Source organism: Plecotus auritus (genome assembly GCF_963455305.1).
Source record: "Plecotus auritus genome assembly, chromosome: 15".
Taxonomy (NCBI): Eukaryota; Metazoa; Chordata; class Mammalia; order Chiroptera; family Vespertilionidae; genus Plecotus; species Plecotus auritus.
The window spans coordinates 2400609-2413455 of NC_137781.1; the positions used below are offsets into that span (position 1 = coordinate 2400609).

The window sequence follows — 12847 nt, forward strand, 5'->3', positions numbered from 1 at the left end:
TAGAGGAAAAAACCATAAATGGACACTTAGCATAGGAAAAGATCAGGAAAAACAAACAACAACAATGAACGTGTGAGATCTTATGCCCATCAGACTATCGAACCTTTAAAAAAACTGGTAGCCCAGAGTGTGTGGCTCAGTGGTGGAGCATCAACCTATGAACCAGGAAGTCATGGTTCTATTCCTGGTCAGGGCACATGCCCACGTAGGGGGTGTGCAGGAGGCAGCTGATCCATCATTCTCTGTCATCACTGATGTTTCTATCCCTCTCTCCCTCCCCCTTCCTCTCTCTGAAATCAATTAAAACATAAAAAAAATCAGTAAATAAAAACTGTGGTAAATACACATAAAATTTACCAATTTAATCATTAAGTGTAGTTCTTGGCATTAAGTATATTCACCTTGTTGTGCAACCATCACCACTAGCTATCTCCAGAATTGCAAAAAGCATAAAAACATAGTAAAAAACAATGTTCAGAGAGGATGGGAGAAATGTAACGTTTTTTAAACTTTATTTTTATTGTTAACACTATTACAGATGTGCCGCCCCCTCGCCCACCTTCATCCAGCCCCCTCCCCCGCTTCCCTCTGGCCATCACCACCGCTGTGTCTATGGGTTATGCATGGATGTTCTTTGGTTAATCTCGTCACTGTCTTTCATCCACCTCCCCTCCCCTCCGACAGCTAGCTCTCCAATAAGGGTTAACACCCAAAATATATAAAGAATGCATACAGCTCTAGCCAGTTTGGCTCAGTGGATAGAGCATCAGCCTGCGGACTGAAGGGTCAAGGGCACATGCCCAGGTTGTGGGCTTGATCCCCAGTAGGGGGCGTGTAGGAGGCACCCAATCAATGATTCTCATCATTGATGTTCCTTCTCTGAAATCAATAAAAATGTATTTAAAAACAAATGTATTTAAAAACAAAAGAAGTCAGCCCTAACTGGTTTGGCTCAGTGGGTAGAGCATCGGCCTGCGGACTGAAGGGTCCCACATTCGATTCCGGTCAAGGGCATGTACCTTGGTTGCAGGCACATCCCCAGTTGGGAGTGTGCAGGAGGCAGCTGATCAGTGTTTCTCTCTCGTCAATGTTTCTAACTCTCTATCCCTCTCCCTTCCTCTCTGTAAAAAAATCAATAAAATATATTTTTTAAAAAGAACTCACACAACTGGCTAAATAATAATAATAATAATAATCCTATTTAAAAATGGGAAGACATACAGATGGCCAACAGGCACATGAAAAGGTCTCCACATCACTAAATCTTCAGGGAAATACAAATCAAAACCACACACAGTACTCTTACTACTTTTCAACTTTTTGCAAGTTTGAAATTATTTCCAAATAACAAGTTAATTAACAAATAGAGAGGAACGAAGTCTTTGTGCAACATAAGCTATAGACTGGTGGTTCCCTATCATTGGGTTGGAATTCTTAAAGGGAGCGTGAATCCATAAACATACCAGGAAATGTTCCATCTATACATGTCCAATAATCTCCTGTATGTATGCGTAAGCTGCTGTGAATGATAAAATAAGAATGTATTTAAAAGTGTAACTAGCCCTGGCCAGTGTGGCTCGGTGGCCAAAGAGGCAGCCCGTGCACCCAAGGGTCACTGGTGTGATTCCCAGGCAAGAGCACATGCCTGGGTCACAGGTTTGATCCCCGGTCTCACACTGATGTTCCTCTCTCTCTCTCTCTCCCTCCTCCCCCCTTCCCTCACTCCCTTCCTTCTACTCTAAAAACCAATAGGAAAAATATCGTCAGGTGAGGATTAACAACAAAAAGTGTAACTAAATTCATAGAACCTTTTGGATATTATGTTTTCTCAAAATTTTGATAATAAAAGGAAAATTATTTTGTGAGTATAATGAAATGTTTCCCCTTACTTGAAAAAACAGGAAACTTCTTACTATTTGCAATGTTGCTTTTCAGAATTATTACAAAAGGTTTCTAGTAGAGAACACAGATCAAACTTTAATGAAGACAAATGAAAGTACTGTGCTCCGTTTTAAACACAAAGAAACACTGCATTATTCACAGACAAGGGAGACGGCTCAATAGCAGGCGATCACGTGTCGGGGAGATGAGACAGAGCTCTGGATGTCCACAAGCGTAAACATGCCAACGGTGGATGTGGCTGCCAAGAACCTAATGCAGTGTTTAGGAGCATTAATTAAAATATTATTTAGGAGGTAATAATCCGAATCCGCACTCGTCAGAACAATGTGAAGTAATGCATTCAATTCTGGGCTCAGGACTCCTGCTTACAGCCCTGAGGGAGTCACTCCCGTCAGACGAACCCTCGTGTGGAGAACACGATGGAACCCGGTTAAACACGGACAGTACCTGTTTAAGTACACTGGGGACCCACCAACACAGGCAGCACTGGAGAGGCCAGCATTTTGTAGGGAGGAAGGCATGAGGTAAGCTCACCACACACCTCTACTTGTTCCCCATCGGAAGGCAGCCACGTGGGATAGAAACCTGCAGTCATGTTAGCTGAGGAAACACACAGACAGTACCTGTGGCTGGAAGTAAGGGAGAAAATCCTAGACGGACCACAAACTGCTCAGAACTCTGGGTGATGCCTGCTGCCTGCATTAGACATGTGTGAGGTGCCCTAAGCCGTCCGGCAGGGACTAAAAGAGAAGGCCGAGTCTGGAGTTTTATTTCTGCCAAGTTAACTGCCTGCTAAAATCAAAACCCAATACTCTTAATAGGAATGAAACAGAATCCGTCATCTCCACATGTCGTTCAATGTCTATAATCCAAAAGTTCTAGGACAGCGATTCTCAAATATGGTCTGCACATCCTGGGAGCCCCCCAAGGCCCCTTCCCCAGGTCTATGAACCAGGAAGTCATGGTTCTATTCTCCCAGGTCAAGACTTTCACAGTGACATCCAAGTGGTACCCGCTCTTCTCTCTCATCCCATCACCACTGTACCGTGGGGTCTTCCAGCGACTACATGACTTATGAGGAAATCATCACTCTGATAACTACTAGAACGTACCTGTATTTTTGTGTTTCCTGAAAACTTCTAAGGTAACAGGTCTTTTAGTATAAAGATGAATGCTTAGAGATTAACTCAGTTCGTTCTCAGGACAGTAATGGTGCTCTTACAGTTATAACTGCTATCAGGTCTTTAACCCATTATCATCCAATAAACTGACATCTGAAATCCCAAAGGTTTCCTTGTACACACAAGCAAACACAACATTTGTTGGCAATAACACTTAATTTTTGAAAACGTTATACATTTTAAATTTTAAGCCTATTATTTTTTAAACTTTTTAATGTTTTTGTTGATTTCAGAGAGGAAGGGAGAGGGAGAGAAATAAAAACATCAATGATGAAAAAGAATCACTGATTGGCTGCCTTCCGCGTGCCCCTCACTGGGGATGGAGCCCGCAACCCGGGCGTGTCCTGACTGGGAATCGAACGGTGACGCCCTGGTTCAAACATGGAGCCATGCCAGCTGAGCTGAATGTTTTATTTTTCACACAGACATGGTGAGTGTAAAAGCCCAAAATTATTTATTTTAGCTTTTCAGACCAGAAAGCAAAAAGTCAATTCTGAGAAAATAATTGAGAGTTTTTGTTGCCAAGGACAAAGTTTGAGCTTTTGGGTGGTAATTAGAATTCTAAAAAACTTGTATCCACGAATATGAGCTTTAAAGCATCTTTTAATAAGACAAGTGGCGATACTGGTAAATGTGATTTTTTGATATTGATAAAATATGGTTCACATTTGGGAGATGTGCAAACTCAGCAAACCATTATTTTCTAAATAGACAATGCATAATGATGCAAGATGGCAGAAGATCCATTCAAAGTGCAATACAGACGGGTGGATTTTAGTGGAAGAGAATGAAAAGTTCACCGATATGGCTTCAGAATCCACACTTGAAATAACCTTTCCGAAATGACTACTTGTCACGTTCTGATGTGACGTTAAAGAACAATGTCCACCATTTTCTGAAAAGGCTGTGAAAATACTCCTTTCACCAATGGTGTTTTCCCTGAACTAAAACACACAATCCAAAAATTTTCATAAAACCACGAAAGACCCCGAACAGCCTCAGAAAACCTGACAAAGAAAACCAAAGTGGGAGGTCACGCTCCCTGATATCGAACTACACTACAAGGCCGTAGTAATCAAAACGACACGGTATTGGCGTAAAAACACACCGAACAAGGGAACAGAACAGAGCCCAGGAACAAACCCACACGTATGTGGTCAGTTAACATACAGCAAAGGAGGGAAGAGCACACTGGGGCATAAAGACAGTCTACTTATTAATAAACGGTACTGGGAAAACTGAACTAATACATGCCAAAAGTGAAACCAGACCACCTTCTTACATCATACACAAGGATAAACTCAAAATGGATTAAAGACTTAAATATAAAACTTGAAACCATAAAAATCCTAAAAGAAATCATGGGCAATAATGTCTCTGACACTTCTCTTAGCAATATCTTTTCTGACATATATCTCCTCTGGCAAGGAAAACGAACGAACGAACGAACGAACGAACCAGATAAGCATACGGGAGCACCTCAGACTACAGAGGGTCTTCCCAGCAAAGGAAGCCGAGCTCAAAGACAACCGCTGAGCGGGGAGATACTCGCCAGTGACACGTTCAGAATCTAATAAAACAGAAAATGAGCAGGGAAGCCCCGGCATGGGAAGAACAGTCACAGTGCACGTATGTAACCAAGAATTTGTACACGGGTTATATACGTAACTCCCACGAGAGAACAAGACAAAGCATCCAATTCTAAAACGGGCAAAGACTGAGCAGGCACTTCAAAACAAATTTCCAAGGAAATGCTGTTCGTGTTGACTACTGTGAAATTCTGAATGAACGTGTGAGGCACAGGGCACTGAGATGAGCGATGTTTTTAGTGGCTACGACAACACAGGTTTTCCCACTATCTGAAAGCAGCGTTCCAAGGAAACCTTCCGTTAAGCCAAATGGCATAAAACTAAGCAACTGTCGTAAACGTATGTGGATAACTTTGTGCGAGTTCCCAGACGCCCCCCCCCCACAGCATCCCAAACCAGACCAGTAACGCATGGGGCCGAAAGTAACACCACGTTACCGTACACGCAGCGCACCCTCGCTGTCAGGCCACCACTGCCTCTGTCACTGCACAACAAACCCTGACTACGATTCTCGCTTCTCACTTTTCCCCCACAAAAGCCATAAATCCTCTTCAGATTTCTTTGTTAAGCGAAACAGAATAGTAATGTAGGACTTTCGTGAAAGCAAAGTGGCTTGACCCAAACTTTCAAAGAGCAGGAGATGCCGGTATCTTGTTTTAAATACATTAACACCACTCATTTCCCTCCGCACGATAAATACGTAAAGTGGCTGAGCATCTTACTCACGCAAAACGTGTATCATCTAAGAAATGTGATGATCATTACGTATCTACTGACTCAACTGTGAGACCAAAACATTTCTTTTGTAAGTTCTGGGCAGGTTTAACCGAGGAACTTCCTGGTATCACTTATTTATAAGTGACCATTACTATAGACTCATTATTTTTGTTGATTGATTTTATAATATACTAGAGGCCTGGTGCACGAAATTCATGCACGGGGGGTGTCCCTCAGCCCAGCCTGCACCCTCTCCAATCTGGGACCCCTCGAGGGATGTCTGACTGCCTGTTTAGGCCCAATCCTACTGGCATCACAATCCAGGACTGCTGGCTCCCAACTGCTCGCCTGCCTGCCTTCCTGATTGCCCCTAACCGCTTCTGCCTGCCAGCCTGATCACCCCCTAGCCCAGGGGTGGGCAAACTTTTTGACTCAAGGGCCACAATGGGTTCTTAAATTGGACCGGAGGGCTGGAACAAAAGCATGGATGGAGTGTTTGTGTGAACTAATATAAATTCAAAGTAAAGGAGCTGAGGCGAGAGCAAGAGAACCGGATAGAACAGCCAGATCCGGCCCGTGGGCCGTAGTTTGCCTACGGCTGCCCTAGCCACTCCCCTGCCAGCCTGATTGATGCCTAACTGCTCCCCTGCCAGCCTGTTTGCCCCTAACTGCCTTCCTGTGCAGGCCTGGTCACCCCCAACTTCCCTCCTCTGCCGGCCTGGTCACCCCCAACTGCCCTCCCCTGCTGGCCTGATCACCCCCAACTGCCCTCCCTTGCAGACCTGGTCCCTCCCAACTGCCCTTCCCTGCTGGCCATCTTGTGGTGGCCATCTTGTGTCCACATGGGGGCAGCCATCTTGTGTGTTGGAGTGATGGTCAATCTGCATATTACTCTTTTATTAGATAGGATAGGCTTTATAGCAAATCAATGTCAATGTGAACTTATAAAAAGTCCATTTAACAATGACACGCTGCTTTTACCAATTTTATATTTCGTGTTAGAATATGAATTCTTTAAAAATCTGAAAACAATGGTGGATTAAGGACAGACAAGCATATACTGAGTCCCGGAAATCCACAGACCCTGTTAAGAACACATTCCCCATGGTAACGGCTAACTGCTTAAGCACACGGAACAGGACACAAATCACTGCGGTGAGTGTTCAACGAAGGCACACAGGTCTCATCCCCGTGTACCTCTGCACAGCATGTTTGGTTGCAATACTTACCGGTGCTACTATTTTTCCTGTCTGTCCAACTTGCATGTCATTGGGAACAAAGCCAGCATCCACAGCAGCACGAGAAGCACCAACTGGGGGGGAGGGGAAACGGTCATTTTTTAAGCCTGATTATTCAGCTAGTTGGGATATCACTGATAATTATAAAAAACAAAACAGAAGACCCAGCACTGACACAGTACCGTTAGAAATTTATTTTATTAAGGTCTTACGTCATCAGCTCGTTACTTTATCAAGCCCCTTTATTTCTTAATGATTTTTAGCTTCTGGGTCACTGTCCTTTTCTCAAACACTAGTCTTCATCCTTGGAGATTTCAACACCCTGGATTCTTAGTTCCTTAAACGACTCTCCTCCAGTTATCTTGTCCCCCCCACTACCTCAGCCACACCCGTGGCCATAGACCCCACCTTTCCATGACCAATATCCCTTGACAACTTCCATCTCCACAGTCTCTCTGTGACCTCCCTCTTCCTGACTGACTTCCTTCAGTACCTAACTCCAACAATCCTCTGACCTCACTGGGACCCACAATTCTACTCCCTGTCTTTCTCTCCTCATATGCCTATCTTGCCTATAAATGATTAAACACAATTTTAAAATAACATTAAATGTTCATTTCAATTGGTATGGGAGATTTATTTAGACCACCAATAAAGAGAAAAACAAGGGCATTCCTGAATCTGAAGTAGGCACTGAAGCTAATATTTAAATTCTCTTAAAAATGGAAGAAACTACTAAGATTTGGCAAATTAAGTGTTGCATAAGTAATAAAAAAAGTGGAGACGCCCACTCCTCACTGAATGCTATGCCATTAACTTGGAGACTTAAGAGAAACTGTTTCAGAGAGAAACTTAAAAACTGGGAACAGTAAAGTAATTTTCAGCCTTGAGTGACACAGGTAAATGAAATAATAAAGAAAAAAGATTTCCAACGGAAAGGGAAACAACTTTACCTGCAGCATGGAGTTGATCTGCCAAATCATATAACAACTTAAAGTTCTCTCCACTCTTCAAACCCCGACCTCATTAAAAAAGAAAAGAAACAGGCAAATATAAACTCCATTCTACAACCATTTTGCAACTTCGTATGCCCGAGTGATCTTCGCATTTCATAACTGTCACATTAAGCATCCCCTCCTCCGAGAAGCCTGTCCCGTCTTCCCGGTGATGATCCTCTACTTCGGTAAAGCATTCGTGCCGCTGTAATGAACTACCAGTTACCTAATGGTGTGATCGATCCTTCAGTCAGTCTTCCCCGCTAGAACAAAAACTCTTTAGCTGCGGGATCCATATCTATCTCGGTCACTGCTATATCCACAGCATTTAGCAAAACTTCACTGAGTGACTGAGTTATCTGAACAGAAGTCATTCCACTAGCTTTCCAGCACCTTGCCAGCACGAACCCCTGCTTTCCCTCTCTCTCCAGCACTGTGCCTGGGTCTGGCATAGAACGGATACCAATAATCACTTCTTGAATAAATAAGGGATGAAATGAGTCAGATACATCTTTTCAAAATGTTAAATTATTTCCTCTCAATGCCTCTTGCCAGTGCAAGGCTGTCTGGAAGCTTACTTACTTTGTTTGATGTTTACTTTGGAAAGATTTTAAAATCATAGCCGATTATATAAAATGGGTGTGTGTTTTCCCACAAACAGGGGCATGATATGCAAAAAGAAACAAGCTTGTGCCACATTAACAGCTTTGATATTAAACGTGAAGAAACTTTCAAAGAGTCATTCATAGAGAAGGACGGTGCACAACACAGCAAGTTGAAACAAAGTAGTGTGAAGGGTGAGAATCACACCACTCGGCCCCGAGATCCCCCCAATTCTTTCTATGACTCACAAGCCAACCATACCCTTCAGAATGACTTGGAAGTCAGTCAATAAAACAAGACACTAAGTTGTCAAGTTATGTTGATAAGCTCTGTGCTGTGCTCCCCCTCGTGCCAGGGACACAGATGTGCAACAGAAAGCCCAAATGGGGTATTAAGCTCATGATTTCATTTTCCTAATTGGTAAAATGGAAATAATACTCACAACTTACCTACTTCTTACATTTGAAAAAACCACCTGTGCTCCTCTAAAACAAACATCAATAAAATCACACTATTTAACTTGACACCACCTTTACAATCAGTACGTCAGAGCTCCACTTACCACCAGACACCACCACTTTGGCTCCAGTTAGCTCCGGTCGGTCACTTTTGGTTAGTTTCTGGTCGAGCCATTCTGATATCCCCACCGGGGAAGTACTTGATGCTACATACAACGACATATGTAACAAAACAATGACTGCGAACTCAAGTTGTACAACAACAATAATTTTTAAGAGAAACACACAAAGAATTCCATGAAATTTAAGTTTGTTGGTTACTGTACATTTTTTGGGGGGCTCCCACTTATTCTCTTTGACTTTTTGAAAGATTAAAGGGACTAGATTCTAGCCTTTACCTCATTAGCTGTATGCCTTTCGAGAAGTCGGTTAATTCTGAGTTTACCTATGAAGCTGAAATAACCCTGTCTATGCAGTTCACATACGACACTGTGTCGGTTCAAGCGTAGCACTGGCTACACATTTACTGTCACATTCTTCCGTTAGGCAGAACCTCCCAAGTATCACAGCAGGAACAGTGAGGAGACAAAAACCCTACCATCCACGTAGCACCCTAGTCTTAACGGACCCGCTCTGCCACCCCCTGGATCTACCAAAGCAGCTATCCTTGTACCAAATTTGATCTGGAAAAGATGTCATAAACAGTCCTTACTTTTGTGTAAGATTGGGAATACCATTGCAAGTTCTCTGCATTAGAAGTTTAACCAGAGCCCATCTCTTATGCTCACCTATGAACAGAAAAACAGGAAACAAAAACAAATACAAACCGAAAATGAACACTCACCCTTCTCAGAACTGGCACTACCTCCGCTTGTTGCTGCAGCTTCAAAAGCTGTCCCTCGGACAGAAAACACCTTCACCTTTTCATCACACTTCACTGTACATAAAGCATTTCCTGAAATACAGGCTTTTGTTAAAAACAACACCAACCAGGAAAGGTAACAAAGAAGTACCCTTTGGTTCAGAAGTTACTTCACACGCACAGGGCAGGAAGAACGGTGGGCCACTTGTCTGCGACCTCCACGGAGTGCAGGGAAGGCACAACACTGAGGACCCCGACCAGGACGCATGTGTTTAACCGTGGACACATTTAAAAACAGGACACGTCGCTGACCTGCCCAGAAGCAACTAACTGAAATAGGAAACCACACGGATACAGCACACTCTTCCTACAAGAAATATAAAGAAAAGCTTCCTCCTCCAGAAACAACACAGTCAGTAACTCAACAGTATGAGCTGCAACAAGTGAAGAATAAGGTGCTCTGATGCTGAGGGAGGAAAAGAAGTGAAAAGATGACAGGGCATAAAGAACAGGAAGTGTGGCCCTGGCCAGTGTGGCTCAGCTGGCTGGCCATCTTCCCATGCACCGAAGGGTTGCTGTTCAGTTCCCGGTCGGGGCACCTGCCTGGGGCTGTGGGCTCCATCCCCATCGTGAGCATGCAGGAGGCAGCCGACCAATGCTGCCCTCTCGCATTGATGTTTTTCTCTCTTCCTCTCCATTCCTCTCTCTCAGTGAAAATATTTTTGAAAATAAGAGTAAGAAGCGTGATAGAGATTTTAAAAGGTTTTGGGACTTTTCTTATGAATTAGCAATCACATTAAGAATGACCTAAACTATGACCAGCTATTCCCCCTCAAACACTACTGAAGATTAAAGATCTGATTTGAGAGTGACCATTTATCTGGAAACACACAACTCCAATCAGAAAGAACTCACAGCACAGTGTGCTTAGCCAAAGGTCAATCAACCAGAGAGACACTGAAATGAATTTCTTAGCACAGATGGAAATGGAAGGGAAGCAGCAAAGAAGACTGAAAATGCTATTTTTTTAAAAAAAAAAAAAGAACAAAAAAGAAAGACACATTTTCCAGGTGTCACTCTTACAAAATGTATTGAATTCTCACTGACCACTGGAAAAACGTCACTCTGTAAGCTGAATGACCAGGAAGGGAAGACCTGTGCTCTGATCTATCAGAGAGAATGTCCTGTCCCGGTCTAGCTACAACGTGAAGATTCTTCTCAGGAACCTTTAAGATGGGCCATTCAAAGCAGTGAATGGCTTTTTAAAAAAAATCCTGACTTTGAGATTAATTTCTGCTTGTAAAATTTACAAACATTTAACATTTTAAATTAATTACTTTCCTTCGGTACTCACCTGCATAAATAGTTCTCACAAATGTGTCAGGTGACTTGATTGCAATGATGTCAGAAATTGGGGCAACATCAAGTTTGGCTGCTATTCTGGGCAAAAGGTTCTAAAAGCAATAGAAGCAGTAAGTTATACACACACATGCCGATGAATGGCTACAAACTACCTGCGATAACTTTCTCTAAACGCATATTCTATAGAAATTTTAATTCAAATATTTTATATTTCACATACGCCTTTAGACACTACAACTTCAAGCACAACTTTTTGTATAGTCTTTGTATTAAATAAGAGTCTATCATGACTCTAACTACATTAAGAATTTATGAGTTTTACATGTTAATAAACCACCTTAACTCAACAAGTTGAATTATGAGATGATATCTGCTTTAAAGAACATCACTTACAAAGTGTGACAGTTATGCATTACCGAATTTAGAGGAGAAAAAAACAGGAAGATATTTAGAAGAATAGTAAAATTCTCAAACTAAGAATATACTTGTATATAGTTACGTACTGTATATATACATATATTTAAAAAGAGATTTCAAAGGGGATAAAAGAAAAGGAACCTAGGATAACACCCATGATCCCAGAGAGAAGGAAAGACTCACTGACAAAACTCCTCTGGAGCCCCCCCCCCCTTTTATTAAAAACAGCTCCCTGCAGCCCACTGCCCGCTGGCCGCACTCTCTGTCCTCAGGCACAGCACAGGGCACATGACCGCATCACAGATGGTTTACACTAAGGGTGTCTTCGGCCCCACACAGCTCTTCCCAAATCCCCATGAAGCAGAATCTGGCCTTTCTAAATATCCGTCAGTTACCCAAGCAAACCAACTCCTAAGATGGGTTACAAATACCAATGACATTCACAGACACAGAGATAGTTCAACATGTTTTTTAAAAACAATTTTTTAAATAGCCTCCATGACAAAACTTGAAAATCTGGAAGTGGCATTCTAATAAATTATGACAAAATCTTTAAAGAGCAGAGTTATCTCTGACAAAATCTGAAAACATGGGGACCAAGTTTTAACAGAAATTGTAACAAAATCTTGAAGTAAATTTTAGCAAAACTACTGATTCAGAAAGCCAGGATGAGCTATCGGAACGAGGTCTGTTGTAGTTTCTGCACGATGAAATCTAACCTGCGGAGCGGCGACATCAAAGGCCACCCCTCGCCCTCTCACCTTTCCGAAGGCAGACGCTCCCGCACAGATGTGTGTGTAACTGAACTGCTTCTGAGTTGCCAAAACCAGCGGTGTCAGTTCCTCTGAGAATCAAACACCTCTGATCAATAGATCTCACAGTATTCCCACATCATATATTCATCTATGAGACATTACATTCTCGCCCCCTGGAAAAACCTACCTGGAAGAAGGCCCTTGTAAGCATCGTGCTGAGCCACCAGAACTTTTGCTACGCCTGCCACTTTGCAGAGGTCTTGTGCCACCTACGGTTAAAGTTGTTAATTGTCCATCCAGCAGAAAGATGCAAACAGCCACCACTGCATGTATCAACAGAGCCCATATCCTTAAAGGGCAGCTGTAAGAATTCTTACCAGAGAAATATATACCCTTTAACAAAGAAAACCTGTGTCAACTGATCTTACAAACTGACCTAAAACAAAAATCCCTGCCTTAAAAATGAAAGTACTAATTGATAAACCCAAACCCACAAAGCTCTCGTCAAATGTAGTTCTACCCTGCGCTCTTTACCTTTCGTTCCGTGCAAGTGCAAGCTCATCACTTCAGAAAGAGGGGAATGGGCCATGACTAGGGTCTCTGTCTCTCACAGTAACAACACAGCCAGCACACCGCAGACTCCGGCTCCTAGGGGTACAGGACAGGACCCCGCCACCGTGGTCACACCACAGCCCTTTACTTGGCAATAGTAACTTGTGCTGATATTAAAATTAGTGAATCTGGCAAGACCGAAATCTTCAATCAGTC

At 42.8% G+C, this 12847-nt stretch overlaps 1 protein-coding gene across 3 annotated transcripts in view; it reads right to left on the reverse strand.

The window, feature by feature from the left end:
• Positions 1-12847, reverse strand: part of ETFA (electron transfer flavoprotein subunit alpha) — a 44627-nt gene that overhangs the window by 21359 nt on the left and 10421 nt on the right. For all 3 annotated transcript variants that reach the window (XR_013959706.1, XR_013959707.1, XM_080651797.1), the window contains exons 3-9: positions 12267-12348; positions 12086-12168; positions 10900-10999; positions 9528-9638; positions 8788-8889; positions 7581-7649; positions 6619-6701 (exon numbers count right to left, since the gene is read on the reverse strand). Coding sequence is in view for 1 of the 3 variants with exons in the window: in XM_080651797.1 (XP_080507923.1) it covers positions 6619-6701; positions 7581-7649; positions 8788-8889; positions 9528-9638; positions 10900-10999; positions 12086-12168; positions 12267-12348 (630 nt within the window). In the remaining 2 variants the exon portion in view is untranslated. The remainder of the gene's footprint in view (positions 1-6618; positions 6702-7580; positions 7650-8787; positions 8890-9527; positions 9639-10899; positions 11000-12085; positions 12169-12266; positions 12349-12847) is intronic.